We start from the raw sequence: 26494 nt of genomic DNA, 5'->3' as shown, positions 1-26494 counted from the left end.
TCTCATGTTTGCTCCTTAAATCCATGTTCCGTGTCATTCTACAGATTGATTACTGCCATTGTGTGGTAGTATACCCGTGTATGTTTCTATAATGACATATAACGATAATGAGTTATGAATGTTATCTTTGTCAGTAGTTCGCGCTGCATAGATATGCAAATATTACCAGTCATTAACTGATTTAACATAAAAATTAATTTTGGAGTACAGAGCAGCCTAAATGAACATTCCATGTTTATGTTTAGAATCCTATAACGACCACGAACTTCAGTGACTATTGATTGACTGTTTGCTTTCATCTAGCTGATTTACTAAAAAAAAAAAAAAAAAAAAAAAAAAAAAAAAAAAAAAAAAATCCCTATAATCTCTTCGAATAAAGTGATTTTCGATACCTTCGGACCGGATCGAAACTAGTAAACGTTGGAGACAACTGGCACTTCCAGCTGACTCGTCTGCCACAGGTGCCCAGGGGTGCCTGCAAGGCGGGCAGGATGCAGTGGCTTGAGCTGAGTGGGCCGACGTCATCGCTAAAGAGGCGGTCACGGGTCAGCCTCAGCTGTTCAATCGCAGCCTTCGTCTGGTTGAGCGCGACGGGTGTCTGGTAGAGGAGCGGCTGACGCTTACTTGCCGTTCGAATTTCTGCATGGTCACCTTTGCAATCCAAGTGAGAGAAAATGTTGAAGAAAAAAAAAAGATTATAGCAACTGCTGAATGTCGCATAATGATGATAATGAAGAGTGATTATGAAGCATAGCAGTCACCATGATTACTACAGAGGTTAACAGTGCGCTGTCATTTTCGTGCTTACAAAACTAGTTTGGAACCTCCATATGGGGAAATTGATTTCGTTGACCACAGTTGCTGGACTTGTTTATAAACGTTTCTGAAGGACTTCAAGAGCAAGCCAAGTCACCATTTAACTTTTGCCTAGGAAAAACACACGAAATCGAACAAGCAGAAAGTATAAATTTCAATAAAATCCCTCTTAAGATTTTGAAGTTTTGAGTAATTTATCAAAAAACAGTGATATTTACAAAACCACAGATAAGGTGATGATTGGCATTTGATTGACATGCAAACCATTCTTCATTTGACTTTCTACACCTTTCTTTCTTTCTTTTTTTTCGCCTAAAATATCCTGCATATGTGTTCTTAGCAGTAAATTATACTGTACTGATGTTATGTCTTAGCAATAATGCGGTGCCATGGAACCGGTGGAAGCTTGTAGTTTCTGCATGATCTAGCAAACATCTGATTATTCTAAAAATTATGTTTTTGGTACAAAATCTATGGGAGTGCTGTGAGGTTATGGAATCGGTTACAGCTCGTTATTCCGAAGGTTCGTTATTCCGAAGGCTCTTCAGTCCGAAGATTCGTTATTCCGAAGGTTCATTGTTCCGAATTTCATTTTCGGATTAACGAATCTTCGGAATAACGAACCTTCGGAATAACGCCACAAATGTTCGGATTAACGAACCCTTTTTCATTTTCGGATTAACGAACCTCTAGGTATAGGGAATTTGTGTGTTTCGGATTAACGACCCTTCGGAATAACGAACCTTCGGAATAGCGAACCTTCGGAATAACGAACAGCACCCATGGAATCATTAGCTTCTTCGTCTAACTTGCATATTCGGTTGTGACTATGAATGGTGTACCTGTACACGTGATCCAGTTACAAGACAAGCAGAAGTATAATCGGAGACATTTCTGGCTTTGTTCTCACTTGCCTCATCATTCCAACCATTAATTTGCCCACGAAAAAAAAAAAATACTGCCGATTTCTGTTTTGCTACCTTCCAAAAGAATATCTCGGCATGGAATCCAGACTCATTGTTTGAAAGCGACAGCATAGTCTTGAGCAAATGATATATAAAGTTGAGAATGTTCAATTTAATAATATATCACCTTTATGCATTATAATATTCTGTAGATCTTTTGAAGAATATCTCGTATTTGTAAGTTTGGTTGTCAAACAGCTAACACTTCAAAAAAAAAAAAGGCTTCAGCTTTCTTCGCAAAATTTGCTCCAGTGTTATAAAATTACAATGTTACAAAATGATAGAACAAAGCTTAAATAACATCACAATTGAAGTTTTCTTTCAGTTTGCCAACAAGATTCCGTTGGTGTTGTTGTTGAATTTCATTAAGCAGTTTTCTTTAGGCTCTATCCCATGCTTCGAGTTTGCCGAAAGACACAGCCTAAATCCGTGTTTGTAACATTTTGATTCGTTGCCGGCTAAAAGAGCTGTGGGGATTTTATTCCGACACCGACAGAACTGATCTAATCGGTGCACTAAACTTCAGTCAATATTTCATGTCAAATATAGTTTTTATGGAATTGCGATGACGGCGATCTTTTTCTTTTTACACTTGTGTTTCTTAACCCCGGACTTTCTCTGACCCAGGACTATCGTTAGTCCCGTACCAATTTTTTCAGCTTTTTACACTCGCCAATTAGTCCCGTACTATCTCTTGTCCGGGGCTAAGGAGAAAACTGACCTTTTTACACTCGTCTTTCTTAGCCCCGGACTTTCCAAACCACATGAATATTCATAATTACGCTGTGTACTGTACACGTACACGCACGCACCGGCAGCACTTGATTACCTCGTTTCTGATTGGTCAGTGAGGGTCGCACTTCGTCTCCGTCGCTTAGCCCAGGATTATTTTTTCGTTCTGTTTACACTCACTTGCTTGGCACCGCAATTGCGGTGCTAGCACCGCAATTGCGGTGCTAACCCCTGCTATTTTGCAGGGCCAGATAGTACCGTACTATCGGTGGGGCTAGCCCACTTTGGCAAAAACGAGTGTAAACAGAAAGTGGGCTAAGGATAGTCCCGTACTATCGGTGGGGCTAAGGCCCCCCTTAGCCCCACCGATAGTCCGGGGCTAAGCAAAAATTTACAAGTGTAAAAAGCCCTATAGAGCCCTGGTAACTTGATACGACTTTGTTCCTTTGTGTCGCATCGAAACCGACGTTTCGCGGGTATTTTATTCAGAAATGAATGTCCAAGTGTAGGGTTCAACCAGTATATCAAGTGCTTAATATCGATGCCAGAAGGGACTCGAATATCGCATTTTGTGCCCCTGCTAATCTCAAGTAGACATGACATGTCACAGTTTTGCTGACCTACCTGCATTCCTTCTCTCAAGAGCGAAACAACAACCCAAACAGCATATATAGAACAAAATAGGATTTTCTCCCGATGATTCAGGGTTTTTCCAGTCTCACCGGAAAACATCAGAAGGAACATTTGTTGCAACAGCGACAACCAAGGATAGAATAATTAGATCATGCGTACTGTTGTTCAAGGATGCAAGTTTCCAGAGAATGAGACATTTTAAATGCTCACATCAAAATTATGTTATTCGATAACAAAACATGAAAGCACTTTGCCAATTTGTATATGTGACGGGTGTGTGTGTGTGTGTGTGTGGGTGTGTGTGTGTGTGTGTGGGTGTGTGTGTGTGTGTGTGTGTGTGTGCGTGCGTGCGTGCGTTCTGACCATCAGAGTTGGACAGCGAGATTTAATTCAAAATTAGCAGGCCAATGCTGATATTAGTTTGATGCTGCTAAATACATATTGAGCGTGTTTCTACATGGGGCTGGATGAAGGAAATGAGGGCAGTTGGTTGTTAGAGGTGGTAAAAAGAGTCGTCGGGGCCCCATCTTATAAAAGATGATAGCTATGATAACAAATATTGGTAGAATAGCAACTCCCATATCATAGCAACAGCCAATCAGGAAGCTGGATTCTTGTCATTACCATGACACTTGCCATTCCAGTAAGAGTTTAGTTTTTAGTTGCCATGAGGGCACCTTTATTTATGAAATGGTGCTCTGAAATCGGCAAGTTAATGGTTGTCAGATCTTTGACAGGTTTTCAGGGTTCTCGAAGCTGCATCGAAAACTTTTGGCCAACCAAATCGGTACATGTACTAGCCCTTGACCATGCTGACAAGATTTTTGATTCGCAACTAAAAACGTGTTCTAAGGACAAAGTAGGCGAGACCTGAATGACGCTAAACAAACCATAATATGGGCCACTGAATACCATTCACTCATGTATCACTTTCATGTGTATGTATGAAATATTGATTAAAATATTATAATCACAATTCTTCATGACAATGGCTTTCTCCGTTCTGATGTAAGCAGCAGCAAAGGCTCCATTTAATTCCCTTTCATGAGATTCATAGTCCCCATACAGCACTCCCCTTGAGGTCCATGGCTTCTTCTAGCGTTCTTAGTCTCCTCCTCCTCCTGCTTCTCTGCTAAAAGAGAAGAGCTGTATTAAAGCTTCCTATTCTTCCTCCTGTCCTTTCATTCAATCCACGATCTCAAGCTGTTTCGGCAAGAAAGACAGAACTATGTTTGTTTTATCATCGACTGCTTTAAGGAAAACTGTTGCTTTTGAGCAGTCTTATTGTCATATCCTCTAAAAACCTTTCAAGTGGTTCCCGAGCGCAGGACGAATAGCGGCAAGAAATCGGTGACCAATCGCTAGTGGTCTTCAGCAAGTCGCCAAACAGTTGCCGAACATTTGTCAGCAACCTCTCCGCGAGCTGTTACTGATTCATCGTTGCGTTTTCTTCTTGTTCACAAAACCGATTCACAACCGTTCAAAACCGATCGATAATCGATCGACAACTTTAGTCGCCTGCCGAAATTTTTGAGGAGTTCAAGCTTTTGGTCGCCATTTGATTGTCGATGGTCGCCACTGCTTTGGGGTTGTTGAAGGTCGGCGACTTCTGTCATCACGCATGTGCGACATGAGCCTTACATATCATATAAATTTGCATAGGAGTATTTTATATCACTTTTCCATTCTTAAAAGGTCAAACTGCATGTCAGACGTCCTAAACGAGGGAGAAATTTTTGAGCAGGCGGACGGCCGGTGTGGAAAGAAGGGACTTTTGAATCATTCGTTGTGTTTCAAAATTGCATTTTAGTGCACTATGATTCCACGGGTAATTAAACAAAGCTCGTATCCTAAAACAAGCAAGTCAAAACAAAATTTGCGCTTCTATAATTCAAGCAAAGTCTTGATCAGACCACGTCTGATTATGATATTTCGTAATTGACTATCAAATTCAAACTGGGTAACTTGTGAATGTTCATAGAATAAATAAACTCTAAAGGGGACACAAGTTTTGAAGTGGGGATGGGATGTAGCGTTGATGTCGTTCACTGGTCTCGCTACAGAGGGAAATGCACTACTTGTATTAAGATTATTATTGCTCCACAATTCTGTAACATACATACTATACAGGCTTGAATACACATACAGTACAGGCCAAAAGTTTGGGGCCACCCTCAGATTTAAAAGAAAATCATACAAAAATACTGTGTTCTGCATTTCATTCAAATGTACTGATACTGAATGGGCAAAGGCAGTTCCATTACATCACACAAGCATGTTTCCAACACGACCTACAGCTTAATTACCCATTTTCGGAGATTTTTTGCTCACACTTTGGATTCATCAAAATACCCTCCATGTGCCCTGATCACTGTTTTACAGATTCTTGGCATGCAATCTAAAAGTTTTTTGAAGTATGATGCAGACAATAATTCCCATGCTGATTTTAAGCATTCGAACATCTGTTTTGCATTGCTGGGAAAGGAGCAGCGGACTTGCCTAACAAGTCTATCCCATGCCTGTTTTATAGGAGAAAGGTCTGGAGACTGGGGTGGCCAAATCATGTTCCTCAAGACATTCTGCTCTTCTTTTGAACGGATGTAGTTCTGGCAAAGCTTAAATGAATGTTTCGGATCGTTGTCTTGTTGCAGGATGAAGTTTTGACCAATGAATCTTAAGCCAGATGGAATTGCATGCCTCTGAAGTATTGAGGGGTAATGCTCTTTGTTCATGTTTCCTTTGACCTGAACCAAGTCTCCGGCTCTTTCTCCTCCAAAACATCCCCAGACCATCACTGATACTCCACCATGCTTCACAGTATAGGCACAACACAGCTGTCAGTCATATGTTCTGTCTCCTGTCGCCTCACATATACTCTTCTGTTTGTTCCAAATAACTGAAACTTGCTCTCATCAGTCCAAAGGACCTTCTTCCAATCACCAACAGTCCAATTTTTATGTTTCTTGGCCCACAACAGTCTTTTACTTTTGTTGACTGGGCAAAGGAGTGGTTCTTTTTTAGCTACTCTTCCAAACAGTGTCTCCATAAAGGGATTGGAATAGACCATTTTCCTAATGAATTCAAATTTATGGATGTTTCATTCCCGGGAACATTATAGAGGTGAGCTATTCCTTTAACGTGCTCTTTATAAACTAGAGATTGTAATTTGTCATCATTGACAAATTAAGGTGATCCGATTTTTTTTTTTTTAATCAATGATTCAAGTCCTGATCGCAATAGGCATGGCCATGCAGGTTTCATCTGTGTTCGAGACATTGGCCGTGTGATGTTTGGATTCTCATTTAGAAAAGGGAGTCATATCTGCCATCTTTGGTACCAAATCTGTATACACTATAACGAAGATACAGCAACAAGTACATATGACCTTTGACCCCACTTTGCACAACCTAGATGGCATCTGAGCAAAAAGTGGTTATTTTGTGAAATGATTCTTGTAACATGATCTTTGCGTGTGCAAAATATGGGAAAGATAAGACATGTATTCACCAAGATACAGGATGAAACATTTGTGACCTTTGACCCTAATTTACATACCCAAGATATTGTCCGATCAAGTATTTGTTATTTTATGAAATAATGTGCGTGACATGAACTAAACATGTGCAAAATATGGGGGTGATAGGGGCTGTTTTTCTTGAGTTATTGCAAAGAAAGTTGCAGAAACATAGAAATAGCTCAATACATCGAAGATAAGCTTTAATTTCAACCAAGTATTGTAACATGATCCCGACATCATATGAAAAAACAAAGGGCACGGAACGATAGCGCAAAATCTCAGTTACAACATATTAAAATCTGAGGAAAAATTCACCGAAGGGTAAGTGAGCTAGTGCTCGATAAAGACAATCATGTCAATTTTCACATCTAGAAAAATTCCCTCCCATAGAGATAACACGTCATAACGAAGAAACTGAAAGAAGTACACATGACCTTTTGACACCACTTTGCACAGACAAGATGGCATCTGAGCAAAGAGTGGTTATTTTGTGAAATGATTCTTGTAACATGATCTTTGCGTGTGCAAAATATGGGAAAGACAGGACATGTATTCACCAAGATACAGGATAAAACATTTATGACCTTTGACCCTAATTTACATACCCAAGATGGCGTCTGATCAAGTAGTTGTTCTTTTATGAAATAATGTTCGTGACATGAACTAAATATGTGCAAAATATGGTGGTGATAGGGTATGTTTTTCTTGAGTTATTGCACATAAAGTTGTAAAAAGAAAGAAATATTACAATACATCGAAGATAAGCTTTAATTTCAACCAAGTTTTTTTCACGTGATCCCGACAACGTATGAAAAAACAAATGGCACACTTACGATAGCCCTACGTCTCAGCTACAACATATTAAAATCTTAGAGAAATTCACCGAAGCATAAGTGAGCTAGTGCTCGATAAAGATAGTCATGTCAATTTTCATTTCCATAAAAATTGCACTCCCATAGAGATTACACGTAAACTGGTCAAATTTGACAAGGTTACCTTCAATCCATTTTTTCGAGGTGATGTCGTCATCCAATCAAATTTGTGTAATTACATTTATGAAAGAGCATTTCATAAGCTACAACATATTGAAATTTAGGTGAAAATTAGCAAAGGATAAGTGAGATACGCTCGAGCAAACTTGAAATTTGATGACGTCATTTTGAAAATTTACTTTTTTTACTTTATTCAGAAATTTGATATCTTTCAATCATTTTGTCAGCATAGCCAGCCCATGAAATGACATGTACAACTCATCAGCTTTCAGAATATGTCAAGAAAATGGGGGGTCACCGTCCATCCTGACGAGTAAAATCCGATTTAAAATTGGCGGTTTTTTGGCATATTTGCACTGTGTATCCCCATTGACGCACGCGCGGAATTTTGAATTTGACGGGTCCGTATGACGTCATATTGAATCGGATCGACTTGAAACTTGGTATAAATATTCCTTGACATTTCGGACATCCGATCCGTGTGAAAAAATTGAAAATTTCTATTTCATATGAGCTGTGCGTGCGAATATGTGCGCGCGCGTACGCGTCCGTCCAATTTTTTCAATTTTTCAAAAAATGCTCCAAATGGTCTGAAACGTGTGCAAAAAAGTTTTGAGCTCGATTTGAGCATACAAATATTTTAACGCGCGCGTACGCGCGCGTTTTGAGATAAAAACGAATTTTGAGAATATGAGTAGAATTCGCATGACTTGAAATATATGTGACGTAAATTTCATTGAAATATTCTATTCCATTAATGAGATATGCATGAAAATGTGTTTTCATATAATGACGTCATAGTGACGTCACGGTCGACTGATCACTATGTTTTTACTTGCGCTGTCGTCTTTGCGACATGATACATATATGGTATGAGTTTGACATTGAGAGGCAATGCACTTTCTGAGCTAACCTCTGCACAACTTTTGAGGAGAAATAAAGAAACAAAGAAAGAAGAAAGATTGAGTACAGATACAGAAGGTGATCCGAGAGGATACTCAGATCACCTAATGAAATTCAATTGCTAGAATCCAGTTTGCATATATCATTTGTTGCTATGCCAGACAAGCCTCGGACAAGCTTTCAGGTCGTCAAAAACAACCTTTGATTAAAAGGTATGCATAAAATTTGAATATATTACGAAAACCTATACTGGGGTTCACAGAAGTGCACTCAAAACCGGTTGGAAACATGCTTGTGTGATGTAATGGAACTGCCATAGCCCATTCGGTATCAATACATTTGAATAAATGCAGAATGAAGTGTCTTGTATGATTTTCTTTTAAATCTGAGGGTGGCCCCAAACTTTTGGCCTGTACTGTATGTTGTGAAAAGGGATGAGAACGTAGCATTCACCGTGGCGAGGGCATGTTCTTAAAGAGGGAATAAAATCCTTGATATCCTAGTCAGGCAAATTTAGGAAATTTTGGGCTGGAACACGCACACAGACACACACACAAAGAATGCGCCTCTTCACCGAAAGATTTATCAAAAATTGTTCCTCAGTATAAAAGTTAAGAATAAGAACGATAAAATTGATTTAGAAAAAAAATGGCACTTGTTTTACACCTTGAATTTGGATTGAGGGGATTTAAGAGCCGTTTTTATTTCGTCTAATATACGTTGGGGTTTTTTTTCTTCTTACAGGTTTATAGGTGATTTTTATCTTTGACAGGAAGGGAGAAAACTTTTCCTGGAGCGAATAAAACAAATAGAAATAGTTTGAAGTTTTTCATGTAAGAAATAGGTTAAAGTTATAAAGAGGCGCAGGTGCCGGATTCATTGAGTCGTGCCTCTTCCTCCAATCCTCGTGTTCTTTTTTAAACACGAAATAGAACATGTAGGCAATAACATTGAGTGACGAGAGGAAGTAAAGACTTCCTTGTACTTCGACATTTGTATATATACATCAAGGTAAACTCGATATTAAAGCTTCCCAAGTTATTTTCCCCCTTTCTTATCGCATTAACATTATTGCGTAAACAAAGAGCCCATTAAAACATTTTCAGCCATGTTTGAAAGGTACGTGCGCTGTGGGAAAGAAGAAGGATATTCTGACACCGTTGCTGTTTTTTTTTTTCCTATCAGTTCTTCTTTAAATGGATGCATCCTAAACAGCAGTATATACGGAAATCGCATTTTGAAGAGCAACTACATTTGTCAATGAGCAATGCAATAATCTCTCGCCGGAATTCGATTATGATGACGAGTATTATATCATTATCGCAATTTCTGCTGTGACAGCATGCATTACTCCACATAGATAATGAAAACAAGCAAAGATGAATACACGGCATTGGACCGGAAAAGAAGACGCGAAGTTTCCTCAATTAATCACTGGTGAACATTATCACGTGAGTGATGTCAAGAATGACGGATGGTGGGGAAAGGAAATCAGTTATCATGGAAAGTTTGGTTTCAAATTTTGATAAAAAAAGAGGAGAAGAAGAAAAGGAAGAAGACTGGTAATGCGTACAACGCTTCATGTAGCCACCAAAGGATAAATCTGATTATGTGAGTCGTTAAGTGTCTGAGCAATTATTGTGGGTGTCCCTAATCTCACCCGTGCCTACTTGATGGATCCGAGTATTTGATAACATGGGGCTTGATGTACATGTTGTATAGCTCAATGATAATACTGTATAATCCTCACATACTTTACTCCTGTGTGAGTGTTCGAACGTTTGTATGCATATGCGTGTCTTACCAATCACAAGATAATAATATTGCACTCGCTCCCTATCAAAGTAAAAACTACCCCCCCAAAAAAAAAAAAAAAAGTTCAAAGGGAAAGTACACTTTTAAAGGAAAATGACGACATTTTCATCAATACTGATGTGATAGCAATTAGCCCTGTTGGTTAAAATTGAGGGAATTTAAATGGATCAACCTGCAGCTGCCTTCCGCATGCGCCAGACATGAAGGTAAGTCAACTGTCCCTTTAAAGGAGAATGATTCCAAATACTAGGTGAAACGAGAGAATGTAGCGATATTAGTTGAACGTATAGAGAAGTTCGACAATCAGTTTAAACATTATGAATTTTTTAAGTTTCGTTGCAGCCATAGCTGGATGAGAGGACTACAACACTTTGGGACATCATGTCGATATGGACAACGATATAAAAAAAATCAAATAAAATTAGACATATTTCGACTTTGCTACCATAATAACAGCGCACTTGCCTAACCTATTTCAGAAAGTAGGGGAAATGTCAGTAACAGGTTGAGGAAATGTGCACTTCTCATTAAAAGAAAATGAAATATTTTTGAACATTTTCTTCATTATAGTGTACATTATACGTGACGTTACGAATTGCAGTAGTCTTCTCATCATCCAACGCCGTCTGCACCGAAACCTTTAAAAAATCGTAACTTTTCAACGAATTGTCCGATTTTCCTCAAACTCCGTTGATGCATTCAACAGATATTGCTGCATTCACTTAATCCACATGACTGATATTATTTGGGTGTAATTACCCTTTAAACCATGGGAGAAGTTCCTTCTGTAGTTCCCACATATAAGATCCGGAGTTCAGAGACGACAGCACAGTCAGAGGTTGAAAAACTTTATACTAGTCAGGTTTCATATATTGTACCTCATTACGCAGGTTGTTGACTTTGTGCGTAAGGAGGGTTCACTTATGAATTGAGCAGCAAGGTCTTGGACGAATAAAGCAGCAGAGATGGTTTCGTAGATATGGACAAAGTATATGTCCAGACATCAGGAATAGCATGAATAGAGCGACAAATTATTAACACGGTATGAGGCAGTACTTTCTATTCAAACTCACCACTGGGATGGTGATTCTCATAGCTGACCCACCACCTTGGCGTATACCTATTAATCTTAAACTCGGGCTTAAACTTCTGAATACATACAGGTGGAGATCCTACTGACGTTCCCACTGCTGTATGTACAAGACAGCCAATAATTAAAAGTATTCAGCATAAAGTAATCATACAACTAATTGGCATATCAGCTAAGGACTAAATGACGGAATTTTAAATCACCATAATTTCTAAGAAAGAACCCACTCCCCTCATCCAGTCATCTGGAGGATGTCTAAAACATATCGAACAAACGTCGAACGTAACCAAGAAAATTTGAAGTCAGTGACAAAAATAATGTAGAATCAATGATCGCAGTAAGAGGAGTTATCTACAATTGATTTTACAATGTCGATTTCCATTAACGACAGTCATTCATGACATGAAGGTTAGATACTTCTTTATGATTAATGCTAGCATTACAGACGTTAACATGGCTCTGATCTACGTCATCGCTCCGGAAAAGTAAAGTATAACTGTGCCTCATTACATTGTGTATTAATCACCCACTCCTCAACTGACCCTTTTTACGCAATATACTTTTTATTCAAATGCATATTATATACACAGGCTGGTGATTGAGCAGGTACGGTATATCGCAACATGAAGTCATGTCGCATAAAGATATTCGACAGACAGTCGCTGAAAATAAAGCAGTTCATTCGATCTGTTATAAAGGACAGCCGCACATGTATACATGAATTCTCTGTATAGAGCTTCTAGCTTTATCTTTTACTGGCTTCGGTATGTAGGAGGGACTCCATTCGGTAAGAGGTCGATGACGATGGCCTAGCCGTGGAAAGGGTCGCCGACGAAAATATAATTACACGGGAGTGAAGAGAAGCGAAGGGGGAAGAAGGATATGTCGTGTAAACTGTAACTGCTTTGGTTTGGGTTCCTGTAAGCAATTTGTTTGTACTCCTGCTAGCATCCTCATGATCAGCGTTTGTAGCAACAATTCCTGTTTTCTCTTCCTGGTATTTTAGAAGGTAATTCACAAGACGTCATTAAACTACAATATATACAACTTTACAAGAACACGCCGCCACTCAGTATACAAGCACGCAATTAATGTACACATTCACAGACACGCATGCAGGAGGTAGGCCTAAGTGATAAATGTGAATCACATAATCTTCTTTGAGTGTCGACTGTGTTCATCGTGAACGAGTGACGGAAATTCTGCATGATAATGTCGAGCTTATAGGCCTCTGAGGGGTGGTCACCTTTAAGCTACGCTTTCTCTATCACTGCACGACGAAAAGTTGCACAAACATGAAGTGAGTCTGGAATTCAGTCAAAATATCCCCTTTTCGGTCTGGTTGTCATGGCAACATAGACCGGGGAATTATTGCAAGACATAACACTGATGGAGAGTCATCAGAAAAAAATAATGAAATTCTCATGGGAACTTTTGAATGATTCAGTTTTGTTTACTTCATTCCTATAAAACTTCACTTACAAGGGTGTCCCCGCATCTCATTTGCACCATATGTCACAGAGAGGGAGAGGGAGAGGGTCCGTCTGCATCAAGTCAACTCGGCTATTTTATTCTCTTGCGAGAGGCTATGGAGCCATGTTCCGACTGATAGGAAGCACGGAATTGATTGGATATCCGCCCGTACGATCCGATTAACCGGTTTAGTGACAGGTCCTTATTGTAGGAAGCACAAACGAGTTGCCATGGAATCGTGAGACGTATATAAATGAAGTAACGGACAGATGAGTACATGACCAATAGCCATGCTGAGACAAACCGTTTTCATATTAAGTCGTTGTTTCTTTTTCTTTTCTTTTATTTTTTTGGTCAGATCTGAATCTTTCATATAGGTCTAATGGAAAGAAGAGGAAGACCACTCCATGCGAACGTATTGCATAATGACATTACCCATGCATTCGATGGGAGCATGATTACTTTATTAAATACTTTTCATTCCTTACGACAACCAACGCACACTAGCATTTCCATTACGAGATACTTGAGATGATGACATTTGGTCTACAGCGAAGAGAATAGTTCAGCTTTCATGTCACTTTTACTTTCTTGTAGGAACCTTCCACTGGCACTGTGATTTCAATATTGGATGATGTCACATCTGGACACCTTAAAGGGACTGTACAGTACTGGTTGAGGTGGGGATTCATGTTTTTTACATTCCTAAGTGAGATAATGAGAAACCTCTTATGAAATATGAAAGAGCATGTAATTTTAAGAAGGATTCAACGTTAATTTGATGAAAATTGGTTTTCAAACGGCTGAGATATCCCAAAAAGTGATAATAATAAAAGACTACAGGCCACAACTTTATTAGGATCTCTATATTTCACCTTGTTTTTGGATATCTCGGCCACTTCAAAACCGATTTTCATCAAATAAACTTTTGATACCCCTTAGAATTGCATGCTCTTTGACATCTCATAGAGTGGTTTCTGAATATCTCGCAAAACGTTAAAAGCTAACCTCGACCAGAACTGTCACACCCTTTAAAGCTTATTCAGGTCGCAGCCACTGTTATTTCCTTTCGTGAATATCATTTGTATTCTAAAATGTCCCTGTTGAACGCAAATGTTTGCATGGAAGTATGATACAGATAGAGGGGTCGCGGATTTTTATTTTTCTCTTTTTCTTTTTCTTTTTATTAGTCTGGGAATTCTCGGGGGGGGGGGGGGTTAGAGGGGGTAGTGCTTTGTTGTGATTGGTCGCTCCTTTCCCTTGAGATATATACAAGCGCGTAAGATTTGAGCGACATTGCGGAAGGAAGCAACAAAAGCGTGTGTTTTATCATTGTGTGTCATAAACAAACTCCCCCGGTCCAGCGAATGTAACAAGTAGGTATATAAAATTAATATCTCCGAAGATTTCTTTGCCATTGTCTTGATGTTGAAAAAGGTCATATGACACATCCAAAGGTATATTTTTGGGTGCCTAAATGATGTAACTGTGGCAGTGTGTTGTTACAATGAATATCTTTGAAAATAATGCAAAGCGCGTTCTATCACTTCGCTTGAGGAGTTGCTCAGATTGGTTGAAAGAGAAGGTGATGGGCTAACCGATGTTGAATCGGTTCCCCCAAGTTAATGTGTTCAAGGCGAAATGAAATCAGCAAACACCACATTCTCACATACCAAGTAAGGACAAAATAGTTGATAGTTCATTTAACTCCCGACAAATGAAAGATAAGTTAAAGCTAATTTCAGGATTTTCAATAAGGCACATAATGTCCGATGCTGCTCTTGTCCTCTACAATATATAAAAAAACCCCGCCTATATAATTATAGGTATCCAACTTACCTACCTTCTCATACACACAACCGATTGAGAAAAAAATGTTCTAAATCGAGATTTATGATTGTGTAGGGGATGTGAATCTTCGAAATTGACGAACAAAGGCAGGACGTTAGCCGCAAGTAAAAGAGGCGCAAATGAGAAATCCAGTCATGCATGCATATGTAACTTTATGCAGTCATACGTGGCTTGGCGTTAGCATACGGTGAAGACAGGATCGTGGCTGCTTATGCTCACTTCTATGGCCGTCTTCCAATGATCCTCAAGAAAAAAAAGTAAACAGTATGGGTGAAGTCAGTTAAAATCATTTCAAGAGGCATGTGTCACCTTTTTTTTTTGGGGGGGGGGGGTAGGGGTTGGGAGAGGGAATTAGGGGGATGGTAAATTTACCCTTAACAGAGAATACTTCCTCTAGGTTAAATACTGCCTTTGTAGCATGTCTCTGGAATGATCTTGTTTACCTGACCGAGTAATCATGTTCAAACATTGCTGTTACAGTACCGGTTAGGTCATCGTGAATTTTGTTATTTTGAGATTTTAATCATATTTCATATCGGAAGCATATTATCTGGATGCATTGACACAAAATTGTACGTGCCTTATGTAGCCCCCCCCCCCCCCCGCGTTAATGATTTTTTTTTGAATATTAAACAATGCAAGTAATGTCAAGTACATTGACTGCTGCGAGGAATAATTGTCATTGAAGAAGTTAGCAGGTGAAAGATAAACAGGAAAATGAACAAACATGACTATGAGAATGTCGTCTGACACAACAACACGCTCTTTGACTGACGTCTGCTGCTTCTCCCTCGTGACACGCGTATGCTTTTATTAGAAAAGACAAATTCACCGTATGATTTCATGTTTGCATTGTTTGAGTGAATGCGCAATGATAGCAAAACACTTCGGTGAAGTTTGAGAAAAATCGGAGATTCCGTTCAAAACTTATGAATATCTAAAGTTTTAGTGCCGCCATCGCTGGATTAGAAGACTAAAACAGTGACATCACTGCACGACAATGAAGAAAATATTAAGAGAATTCCATAAAAGTTATTCTTTTTTAAAAAATGAAAATTACACATTCGTTGACTTGTTACTGACACGTCAATTTAAGGTTCATATCGTTTACCTGCTCTCTCAAAGAGGTAATTTCAGTTTTCAGGGCTCTTTCAGTTTGCTACAAAATATGAAAATAATGCGTCGAATTTTGTTCGTTCTCCTGCAGTGATGTCCGAAGCTGTTGTAATATTCTCACCCAGCGATGGCGGCACTAAAACTTTATTATAGCTTTGGATCGATTGTCCGATCTTCCCTTAACTTTCGCTACACATATTGCTGCATTCACTCAATCCACACAATTTCATTTGGGTGAACTTGTCCTTTAAAGGGATTATACAGTTTCGGTTGAGACTTAACTTCAGATTTCTAACATTTTTTTGTGAGATAATGAGAAACTTTTTTATGAAATTTGAAAGAGCATGTAATTTTAAGAGGAATTCAGCGTTTATTTGATGAAAATTGGTTTTGAAATGGCTGAGATATCCAAAAAAAGAGCGATCCTAATAAAAGTTGGGACCCAGCTTTTATTATGATCGCTTTGTTTTACTTTGTTTTTGGGTGCCTCAGCCATACCAAAACCGATTTTCGTCAAATAAACTTTGAATTCCTCCTAGAATGGTATCCTCTGTACTATTTCATAAGTGGTTTCCGGGTATCTCGAAAAAAGTTAAAAGCCAAATTTTCATCTCCACCAATACTAAACTACCCTTTAAGGACACAGCACATGCGTCAAGTCCATGGAGACTACATCATCAAAGGACAGAGTGGTGATTTGTATTCCCTTGCGGGTGGCCAGTCTGAACCTCTGATCCCAATGATATATCGATATATTGGACAGATCCAATGGCATGTGGGTCAAGGGTACGCCCTAGGGATACAGGTCTGGGATATACACCGAACAGCCATGCAGGAACGAAAATAATCTCTGCGTGGGATTCATGGGGCGTTGGAGTAGAAAAAGGCCGGGACTGTTGTTTTGACACATTTCTGGTGAGAAAACACACGATCGGCTTCCACCAGAAATAGCTAGAAGGCATGAACATGTATCAAAACCATCACGCACAGATTTGAAGGTGCCATCGCTTTCTTTGTCTGTCATTCCTCTGCCGCTAAAGAAGAAATCCACTCCAAAATTTATCAATTCCATAAGAAAGAGAAAAGAATTATCCGCAGAACAATGCAATAACGATCAAAATCGAATGAAAACGAAGTTACGACATTTTGAAATTTAAACAAACCGATTTTTTTTTTTTCGGAAAACACTTCTTGACCAGTAGCTATCAATATTCAAAATGTTCATGCTTTCACAATTTCTTATTCATTTTCATATACACAAATGACAAAGATCTCATATTTCAGCTGTATGAATATAAAACTTGGGTTAAAACCACCCAAAATGAAAAAAAAAAAGTACAATTGTTAAGTGATATATTTTGGTATGACAATGTGTTTTTACATGTATCAGGCTAAAAACACCATTTTTTCGTGTATTGTTAAAAAAAAATGTGAGGGCATGGCATCATTAACTCGCTCATTTGAATATCCATAAGGACTGGTCAGGCTATATTTTCCGGAGAAAATGTGAAATTTCAAAATGTCATATCTTCCTTACTTCTTACTTGATTTTTGGAATGTCCTGAGGGGAATTTTTAACTCTTTCGTCTAGAATTTTTTTTTCTTTTTGGGGTTGGATTTCCTCCTCCAACACTCAACTTCGGTCGGGATTCTTGAGAGGAGGTGGAGGTAAACCAACAACACTGCACCTCTACTCAGGACAAATACTGCAACAAACTATTTGTAGTTTAAATTCTAATTGTGACGAGAGTTAGAATAGCACGAATATACCCTTTGTGTTTGTACCATAATTATTGTCCTCGTTTATGAGTTTTACAAGCCTCAATGTAGCCATGTGGATAAACTCGCCTCTTGTGCCTGATAGAATACATAATCAATGAGTTGCGTCAGCCGAATGTGGACTGTGCGCTATAAATATCACTGCTTTTAGGAGATTACGGCACGCAGGAGAATAATCTTGACGTAAATTATGCTAGAAGATTTCCGTGCTAAACCATGACAATGTACGTTGCTAATTCGAGTCTCTGATAGGGTTCCGTTTCAGCACAGGCAGTCCAGATGAAGTGATTGCATTTCTTCTTCAACATTATGTTCTGTTTTATTGCACAGGTCATGCTTTCTAGGCAGGTTGTGAAAAGTGTGTTTCGACTTGGAGTGTCAATCTACTAACTACACCAACTTTTACTTCTTTTATGCCCAATATATACATCCTTTAGAATGACTTTTTAGGGGACAGAAAATGAGTGAAGAACCAACACAATCTGTAATGCTACGCGGGAGCTGCGCATTACTGTAAAATGCACTTTCCAGTTATTGACTCGCAAAGTGAATGTTTAAAGGATCTAACTGTTTTATTGCACAGGTCATGCTTTCTAGGCAGGTTGTGAAAAGTGTGTTTCGACTTGGAGTGTCAACCTCCTAACTACACCAGCATCACATGAAACCAAAATACATTAAAAGATGAGAAGAAGAGAAGAAAAATAAAAGAAGACTGAATGAGTTTTAAGTCCATTTTACATCCTCGCAAAAACAGCCCCGCAAAAACGAAACAAAACACAAACATTGATAAATCAAAAGTACAAACCCAAATCTTGTAGTTCCATCCCTTATGCATAAGTATTTAGTGCATAAAGCACACAATATTGACCAAGCAAAGACAAACAAACAAACAAAACACACACACATCTCTATCTAAGGCAGTGTAAGGATATTTTTCTTCACTGATTTATTGTGCTTTTTCTACTTGCATGCTAAAATTGCCTAATTACTATGAAGCATCTGGTTTGATTTTTTTTTTTTTTTTTAAAGCAGAGTGCGAGCGTTCAAATTAATAGGACATAATTATCGCAGACGTGTTGAAGTAGCAATTATGTGCAGGCCTGTCGTAGCCCTGGATCTAAATTCACACTTCCTTCCTTCGAAATAAATAAGCAACAGTCACTCAGCAGGTGGGTAAATGGATTCGTTCTGAAAGAGTTGGCAGTTGTTCGGGTGAACACCCTTCCGGAATGTGTGAAGTCACGCATTCTTCTCACTGTGACCAAATATGTTATATCAAACCCATGTCTTCAAAGACTTACAATACAGCTTTTCATCGACGAAAAGTCCTGTAACCCTCTCACCTTATAGATTTAAAAACTGTCCGGGAATGGTGGGGACGAGAAGAGAAAAAGAAAACTGCAAAAAGTAAAACAAATTAGTATTTTGTACGACATCAATCAGCAATATTGTTCGGGTCACTACGACTGCCATATCAACAGCTCGTGGGTGGTTGGGTCAAGGGTCAATGTCCCTTTCTGTCTTCGACAGAAAGATCTCTTGGCGGATCCCTCTAAAGTCATAAGTTTTCTTGATTCCCCCCCCCCCCAATCTTCCCCTTTTGGAGCTTATATCTTAGCATGCTCTATCAACACAAAAAGAAATAAGAGGAAAAAAAAAAACCTTCCGCATATCACACACACACACACACACACACACACGTGCTGAAAAACAGAGCTTGCTGTCCTTGGTATACCCTTAGTACTGTCTTCGTCAAAATACTTTTTTTTTCAGTTAGTAACTTTACTCCACAAGTCGCTAGGTCCATGGTTATACAGACGTGCTTGTTTGTTTGTTTGTTTGTTTTTTACATAAGCTTATATAGATGAGACATCAGCTGACCGACTGACATAGATATTTTGTGATGTCACAATCTGTTTGTCTTAGTGACAGGCTGTATACAGTAGTGATTTCAGTGTGAGATGTGAAACAGATCGTGCAATATTGTGCAAATACAGTTGAAAGGCTTGTCCTCCGTGCATTGACTGTAGAGCAATGTGTTCTCTTGGCTAAAGGTTCCCAGCCCTAGATATTATCCCATCCTTCACACGAGAGATGTAAGACACCGACCAATAGACCAATAAGTGAAGAGAAAGAGTTTAATCTGTTTCCTTTGTGTTACCCAGTAATGCAACAAAGTTAGATTCCATCCGGGAAATAATGATATTTTTTTTTCCAAATTTGCCCTAAATCCTTCAAAAATTGCACATTTCTCCCTTAAACAATGAAAGGCAGACCTATGTCTACACCAAAAAGGTCTTGTGCTTGACTTGGAGCCAGGCACGTCCCGTCGCCGAATAATTGCAGAGGATTTCAAACCTTATACGGTTAAAGCTGTCTCTGATCAGGATTTGGCGCCCTTGATCTATTTGATACTTTCCCTAAATTCTTCTCAGCAATATTTGGTACCGTCGAATGATTATGCCTGAAAGAAAAAATAAGAAGATTATCTAAAAAAAGATTGAGACCTGCATGGATAGAATGGTCACAGACGGACAGAGCCTCCAATGGATGCAGCATGCTAGTATACGATTACACCTTCATATTAATTAATTAATTCATTCATTTTTTCATTCATTTTATTTTCATTTCCGAAAAGAAAATATGAATATGTGCTATTGCATATTACAATAGATAATTCTATGGAATATAGTATCATTCAGAAACACATTTTGTTTCATAAAAGTATGGAAAGGAAAATTGCAAGGCTGCCGTGAGAAGTGAATAAAACGAAACAAAAAGTACCACTTTCATTCATTCATTCATTCATTCATTATTCATTCAAAGTTTATTTCACCTGTATTCACCTGTTTGATGAGCGGGGTATATGTGAATACTTGTATATTTTTTGTACATAATGTTAAAAAACGGTAGGAAATTAGTAACTATGTAAGCTATGAATTGGCCCAAACGATAGTGATGCAAACCCTTACTTTCAAAATGCATGTATTTTTCTCTGAGAATAACTCATCATCCTTATGAGAATGCCTGTATTTAGAAACATTATATCATATCATACGAAGCGCCTTTTTCTGCAAGAGAAATATTTTCATCCAAGTAGGCCCATACGTTAAATGTGCATTACTCCATACTATGATACCATAAGTTATATTTCACTTTTCACTTTCCCCAAGCACAGCCTTCGTAAGAGTGCTTTTTATCAGGTGCTTATATGCTTACTGTGAATGTGTTATACGCTGTCGTATACACGAGTATAGTCATCGGCCAGTTGACAGATGCGTGCACTTATGTAACTATCTACTTCTGTCTATTGTCAGGTTCTACTGTCTACCGTAGAGTATACAAAACTAAGTACACGTCTACGGCTTCTGCGCAGTTTGGAGTGCCTCCTTTTCATTCCGACTGATTTTTACAGACCCCTCTTCTACCTTTGCAGGCCCAAAAATGCCTTCGAGCCCAAGAATTTGGCAGCTTTGTTTGAGGACGAGGTTGTCCATGTGCTGCACCTGTCAATAACTGTCCACGACATGTGAGCTCAGGTTGAGGCCCTCGTTTGATGTGTTAAAAAAGACAGGACGACAGCAAACACGGAGGCGGATCACTATGACACGTTGGGCTCGGATTAATAGAGGCAATGTCGCCTGCAGTGGAAAATGCTGTTCTTTCTTTTCTGCATGGTTCCACACGACTGGTACACTGAAGAACTCGGGACAATTTGGAGGGCTTTTGTCACCACAGTCAAGCGAGATGGAAATTTAATGTACTTAAGCAAATGACGCATCTGCGACAATATCCTTATAATAAAACTTATTCGGGAGGTAGCTTACAGCACTGTTACTATGCAGTGGGCAAGCCTATAACTATTTTTTGAGGAAAATATATATAGAGAACAAGATGAAAGGAAAATCTTCTGTAATAGATCCTTTAATTGATTCATATCCGTCGTCATACATACAATTATATATTTCATAATGATTGCAATATTTCAGAAAGTAATCTCAATCTTCAAGCACCATCTATCACAGAACCTGTATTCATCGATACTCATTTAAATATGGGCACACACACATACAAACACACATAGACACCACCATAATTTCAATATTGAGCTTCACCACTGACTTTTCAAATGTCTATGAAAATCAAGAAATCAAGTAATTGGTGTTCTTGACGAAGTTTATATGAATTTCATGAAAATACTTTTGCCGTTTAAGCAGTTATCATTAGGAAACAATATAAAGTGTGGATGATTGACCACCAAAAAACATGCCTTCGAATCAAACCCGAACTGTCTACCCTTTAAAGTACAATAATGTGGACATTTCCTTTATCTAACGGACATACTACTATCCACAGAACGGCAATATGGGGCTGTATAAAGCATGCTATATACATAATTTGACAGTTTCACCATAAGAAGATAGGCAATTGGCAAGACAAGAAAAAAAAAACACGTTTCACTTGACACGCTCTGGTATTTCGTGCCTGGTTGACTCGGGATCAGCGTATATCGGGGCACTAATTCCTTCGTCTGTTATGTGACGTCTGCCAAATATTAGCCTGTCTAACGAAAGTCATTTAGCCAGATATATCACTATACTTGTATAATCTATAGGTCGACATGTAGGCTATACCAGTATTTGTAAGATAAATTCTGCAAAAATTAAACCAAAAAAAAAAAATGAATTGAAATCATAGAGATCACGTGTCATAGTGGTCCGGTACATTCAAGTTTTGTATCATGTATAATAATCGTAATGTCGGTTCTGCGGCAGGCTTTCCTTCAAATTGTCTTAGATGGCCCTTTCTCTGAAATCACGGTGAGTTGGCTCAGTCGGCAGCACGTCTGCCTCACAATCCTAAGGGCCCGGGTTCGAACCCGAGTCTGGACTGAGCAATGTTGTGTGTAAACATACCGTCCCCTCTAGCAAGAGGCAAAACACTCTGTCCCTCGGATAGGACATATAATGGAGGTCCCGTGTAAATGAGAGAGTCACAACTCATGAACGTAAAAAAATCCCTCTTCATTCATTCATCGCAAAGACCAGGATGTTCAACCCGGTGAAGTGGTCCCACCTCGCATCCAACTGGACCCCATGTATTGCCATGGAAGACTGACCAGCTTATAGTGTAGCTGAATACGGGCTATCCAGCCATCTTCACAGATGGAAAATGAACAATAACAATAACAATAACAGTAACATATCGTTATCAAGTTGTTAACGTTCATGTCTTATTTATACTTTCCTATCGTCTTGATACACAATCACTAACATAGGATTTTGTATTTTCCCGCAGCCTTGTCACATAGAGATGTATTGACATGCATGCATAACTCGCCGTATGAAAACGACATCACACTGGCTGACCTCTGTATAATCTTCTTAAAGTACAACTCGACTATTTTGGATAAGATACAAATAGCACTACTATACACGCACGGCAATTTAGTTAACGACATCAAAGGAATCGTTCCAATTCACCTCCACCCTCTACCCCACTCCTCCCCCTTTCTCTCTTTCTCTCTTTTATTTCATATAATATTTATACCTAGAGTGGGAGAAATAGCAGGCATGTCATCAACTTCTCATGTCAACGACAACCAATTTCAGGGTAAAGTGAAGAAGGTTAACAATCAATTACACAGAGTCATAAAATCACGACGAGGCAGTTCCCTCGGGCGTGTTTGAAGAGTGTGTATTGTGCGGTGGCTAGAGTAGATGGGTTTTCGGGAATGAAAAATGGGGAGATTTGATTTTTTTTTTCTTTACTCTTGTTGACAAAAGGACAATCTAAAGAACGTAAATTGCCAAATGTCCTTTGATAGCCATTGTTAAAATATCTGTACCTGATCATCCAATTTACTTTGTATACTCGTACCGAGCAATGATCGAAGTTCCTGAAATGGGCAAATGCATATTGGGGATAGTTACCTCAGCCCATGATAAATCACTTATTTTGATGTTGTTTGTTTGATGTTTTATCAATGTACAAAAAGAAGAAAAAAACCCTCTCCTCTATTGTTCAGTCATATCAATCCCTGTGCGATCATAACAATTAATGTTAAAGAAGCGGTGTCTCCTTAAGTGTTGGATTTCTCAGGCGATCATGTCACGAAACATTAACTTTCAGTCTGCCCAAACTCGAAAGATAGGCTGACAAATTCTTCCTCTGAGAGTCTTTTCAAGCTTGACATTTCATACGACATAATTCCCTGAAGGCGATTCCTTTTGCAGGGAATATCATAACTGCATTATAGTGGCAACCTTTAAGCACGTAAATGGCACACGAAAATGTGAAGACAATTTCAAAAATTTAATAAAACAGTCTTTTAAAATGATCATGTGGTTATATATTGCTCCAGCAGGAGGTGGAAAGGAGATGTCTCTGCCATTCCCCTGGTAACAACGGCGTCTGCTTATAGTGCCTCGTCTCCTGTTTTCTTTTTTTTTTTTCTTTCTTTCTTTTTGAAATGAATAAGTACGCTCCCTTGCAGAATATAACGAGTATTTTTGTTTACCTTTGTATAACACGAACCATTGGAGCAAAAGTATCTCACGATGGTTTCAAAATACACGATGCTAGCAACATGAGCATACGTAGGAAACCTAGAAAACACGAAAAAAAAAAGAGTCTCCCTAATTGAGAATAGATTAAATATTGGTCTAAATATATCTCTGTATTCCATTATCTTCGATGTGCCAGTATAGATTGTGTGACTCAGACACACGCTTTTCTTATGCCCCTTACCACATATGCAACTTGTGAAGTTATACGGAAAATGCCTAAACATTTGAGAGAACAAGCTTCGCTGGAAGAACAGACACTGTCCTATATCATCGTTCGATTAAAGTAAAGTAATTTTTTGCCCTTTCCCACATATGCAACTTGTGAAGTCACGGAAAATGCCTAGACAGGCACTGTCCCATAACATCGTTGGATTAAAGTAAAGCAGAGTAAGATAAAGGAAAGGAAAAGAAAGAGGTTTATGTCTGTACTCCACGTGTATCAATATGTGTGAGTGTAAATTTGTAATTTACTACATTGAGTTCTTAACAGATCCGTAATCACTGACAAGAAAGAAAATAAATCCGAACAAATAGTGAGACGACGCGATTCAATTACGTACAAAGATCCGTATCACACAAAAACCAGTGTTGTATCACCTCCCTGCAAGAACGAGTTCCACAAGGGTCGAAACATTTGACTCCAAGACATCGAGAGACACGCCCCCACATTATGACGTGTATTTGACCAAGATGCTTTGCAGCACCTACGGGTTTACCTTTGATAAATCATCTCCTCTTAATGTCTAATTAGAAAGAAACTCGAGCATGAATTCCAATGATTGATGCTTTTATGTGCTCATTTTATAGATACTCTTTCCGAGAGCTACCGATTATCTCCCTATATTGTGTTGGCCAAATTCTTATCAAACGTTCTTGACGGTATCACTAATGACAGAGTGAGTTAAATTGCTAACATTAACGCTTACTGACAAAAACAACCGGACTGTCATAAAACTCAAGTAAACAAACCAGTAGGACAGCTGACACCTGTCTAATCTAATTTGCATATTATGACAGCACGAATCAAACTTTGTTCCTCTTTTTGTTCCGTCTAATGAAAATTTCGCTGTTCTGTTTGCCTGATTTTACATCCCATCAGAGCCATTTGAACATAGAGTATACATCCCTTTTAATGAGAGGACTACAGAATATTTGAATTCAGTGTTACCATTTTGTAAAGAAAACAAACAAACAAACCAACAAAACAAATAGACAGGTACTCTTTGTTCCAGTTTGTTTCACCCATAAGGCCTGTTTTAGCATTTCGCCGTCGGTTTTGATGCCGACGGAGATTCGTCTTACCCAAAGTCGCATCATACGGCATTGTACGATAGCTGTTTTATTATCTTGAATATCGTTATGCTTTGATGTATTTCATTTCATTGTTACTAGGTTGTTTAAGAAGACCAACATTTTCATCTATATAGGGACCTATACATTACAAGCTCTGTTTTTTTAGTAAGTCCCCCACATTTCATGTTTGTAAAATTGTCTTCTCTTGTTTTCTTTGTAATTACGATGCCATGTCCAGTCTCATGTTCAATCGATTGTATCATGTTATTTGTGTTTGAGATGTGGAACAATAAAATAAAATCGAATCAAATCAAATCTTACCCTCTTTCTTTTCTAGACCAAGATGTGTCAGTCTCCGGTCATGATGTTGTAAAGCGAGACTTTCTCCATCCTTCCCACTCGGTTTCCCTGTCGATTTTTCCAGTTTCCTTCCACTTGCGTCTTCATCGTGGCGTTTTCCTGCTGAGAGATATCCTCCCCGAGATCCGTGCAAAGATCCACTCTCGTGCTTATCAAATCCGCTGAAGAGTTTCTCGTCTTTGCGATATGTGTAATGAACACCAACTATAATCATCACCTGCACAGGTAGTGCCACGAAGAGCAGGAACGTACGAAGTCGTCGGCATTTCATCTTGCGAGTGCTCCTCTGAAAGCTTCATCGAGCAGGGATCATTCGTTTCCTCTCAACCGCAAAGTCAAACCAAACGCTACATTCTGAATCGCAGCAAAAAGAGAATCTCTTTGATCGCAAGCTCACCTAACCGGCACGACGACTTCACATCAATGCGCAGAGGTGCTGAAGAGAGAGAACACACGCAGCGAGGTGCTCCACGTTCGTGTTCAGTACTGGAACGCCACATACGAGAATGCGTCGAAAGGATATCATCGTCTGCTACTGATACTACACTCATCAAAGAAGCAGGGTAATTCTAACCGGAGAGCGCGAAAGA

General features: G+C 38.9%; 1 protein-coding gene across 1 annotated transcript in view; it reads right to left on the bottom strand.

Moving 5' to 3' along the window:
* The window catches only part of LOC140228808 (uncharacterized), a 41370-nt gene extending 15195 nt beyond the window's left edge, over positions 1–26175 (bottom strand). The window contains exons 1-2 of the mRNA XM_072309081.1: positions 25866–26175; positions 393–651 (exon numbers count right to left, since the gene is read on the bottom strand). Coding sequence (XP_072165182.1) covers positions 393–651; positions 25866–26175 — 569 coding nt within the window. The remainder of the gene's footprint in view (positions 1–392; positions 652–25865) is intronic.
* Between the last annotated feature and the right edge of the window lie 319 nt (positions 26176–26494).

The sequence above is a fragment of the Diadema setosum genome, chromosome 5 (genome assembly GCF_964275005.1).
Source record: "Diadema setosum chromosome 5, eeDiaSeto1, whole genome shotgun sequence".
NCBI classification, from domain to species: Eukaryota; Metazoa; Echinodermata; class Echinoidea; order Diadematoida; family Diadematidae; genus Diadema; species Diadema setosum.
Note: the sequence above shows the minus strand (reverse complement) of the source record. Positions and strands in the feature narration are given on the sequence as shown.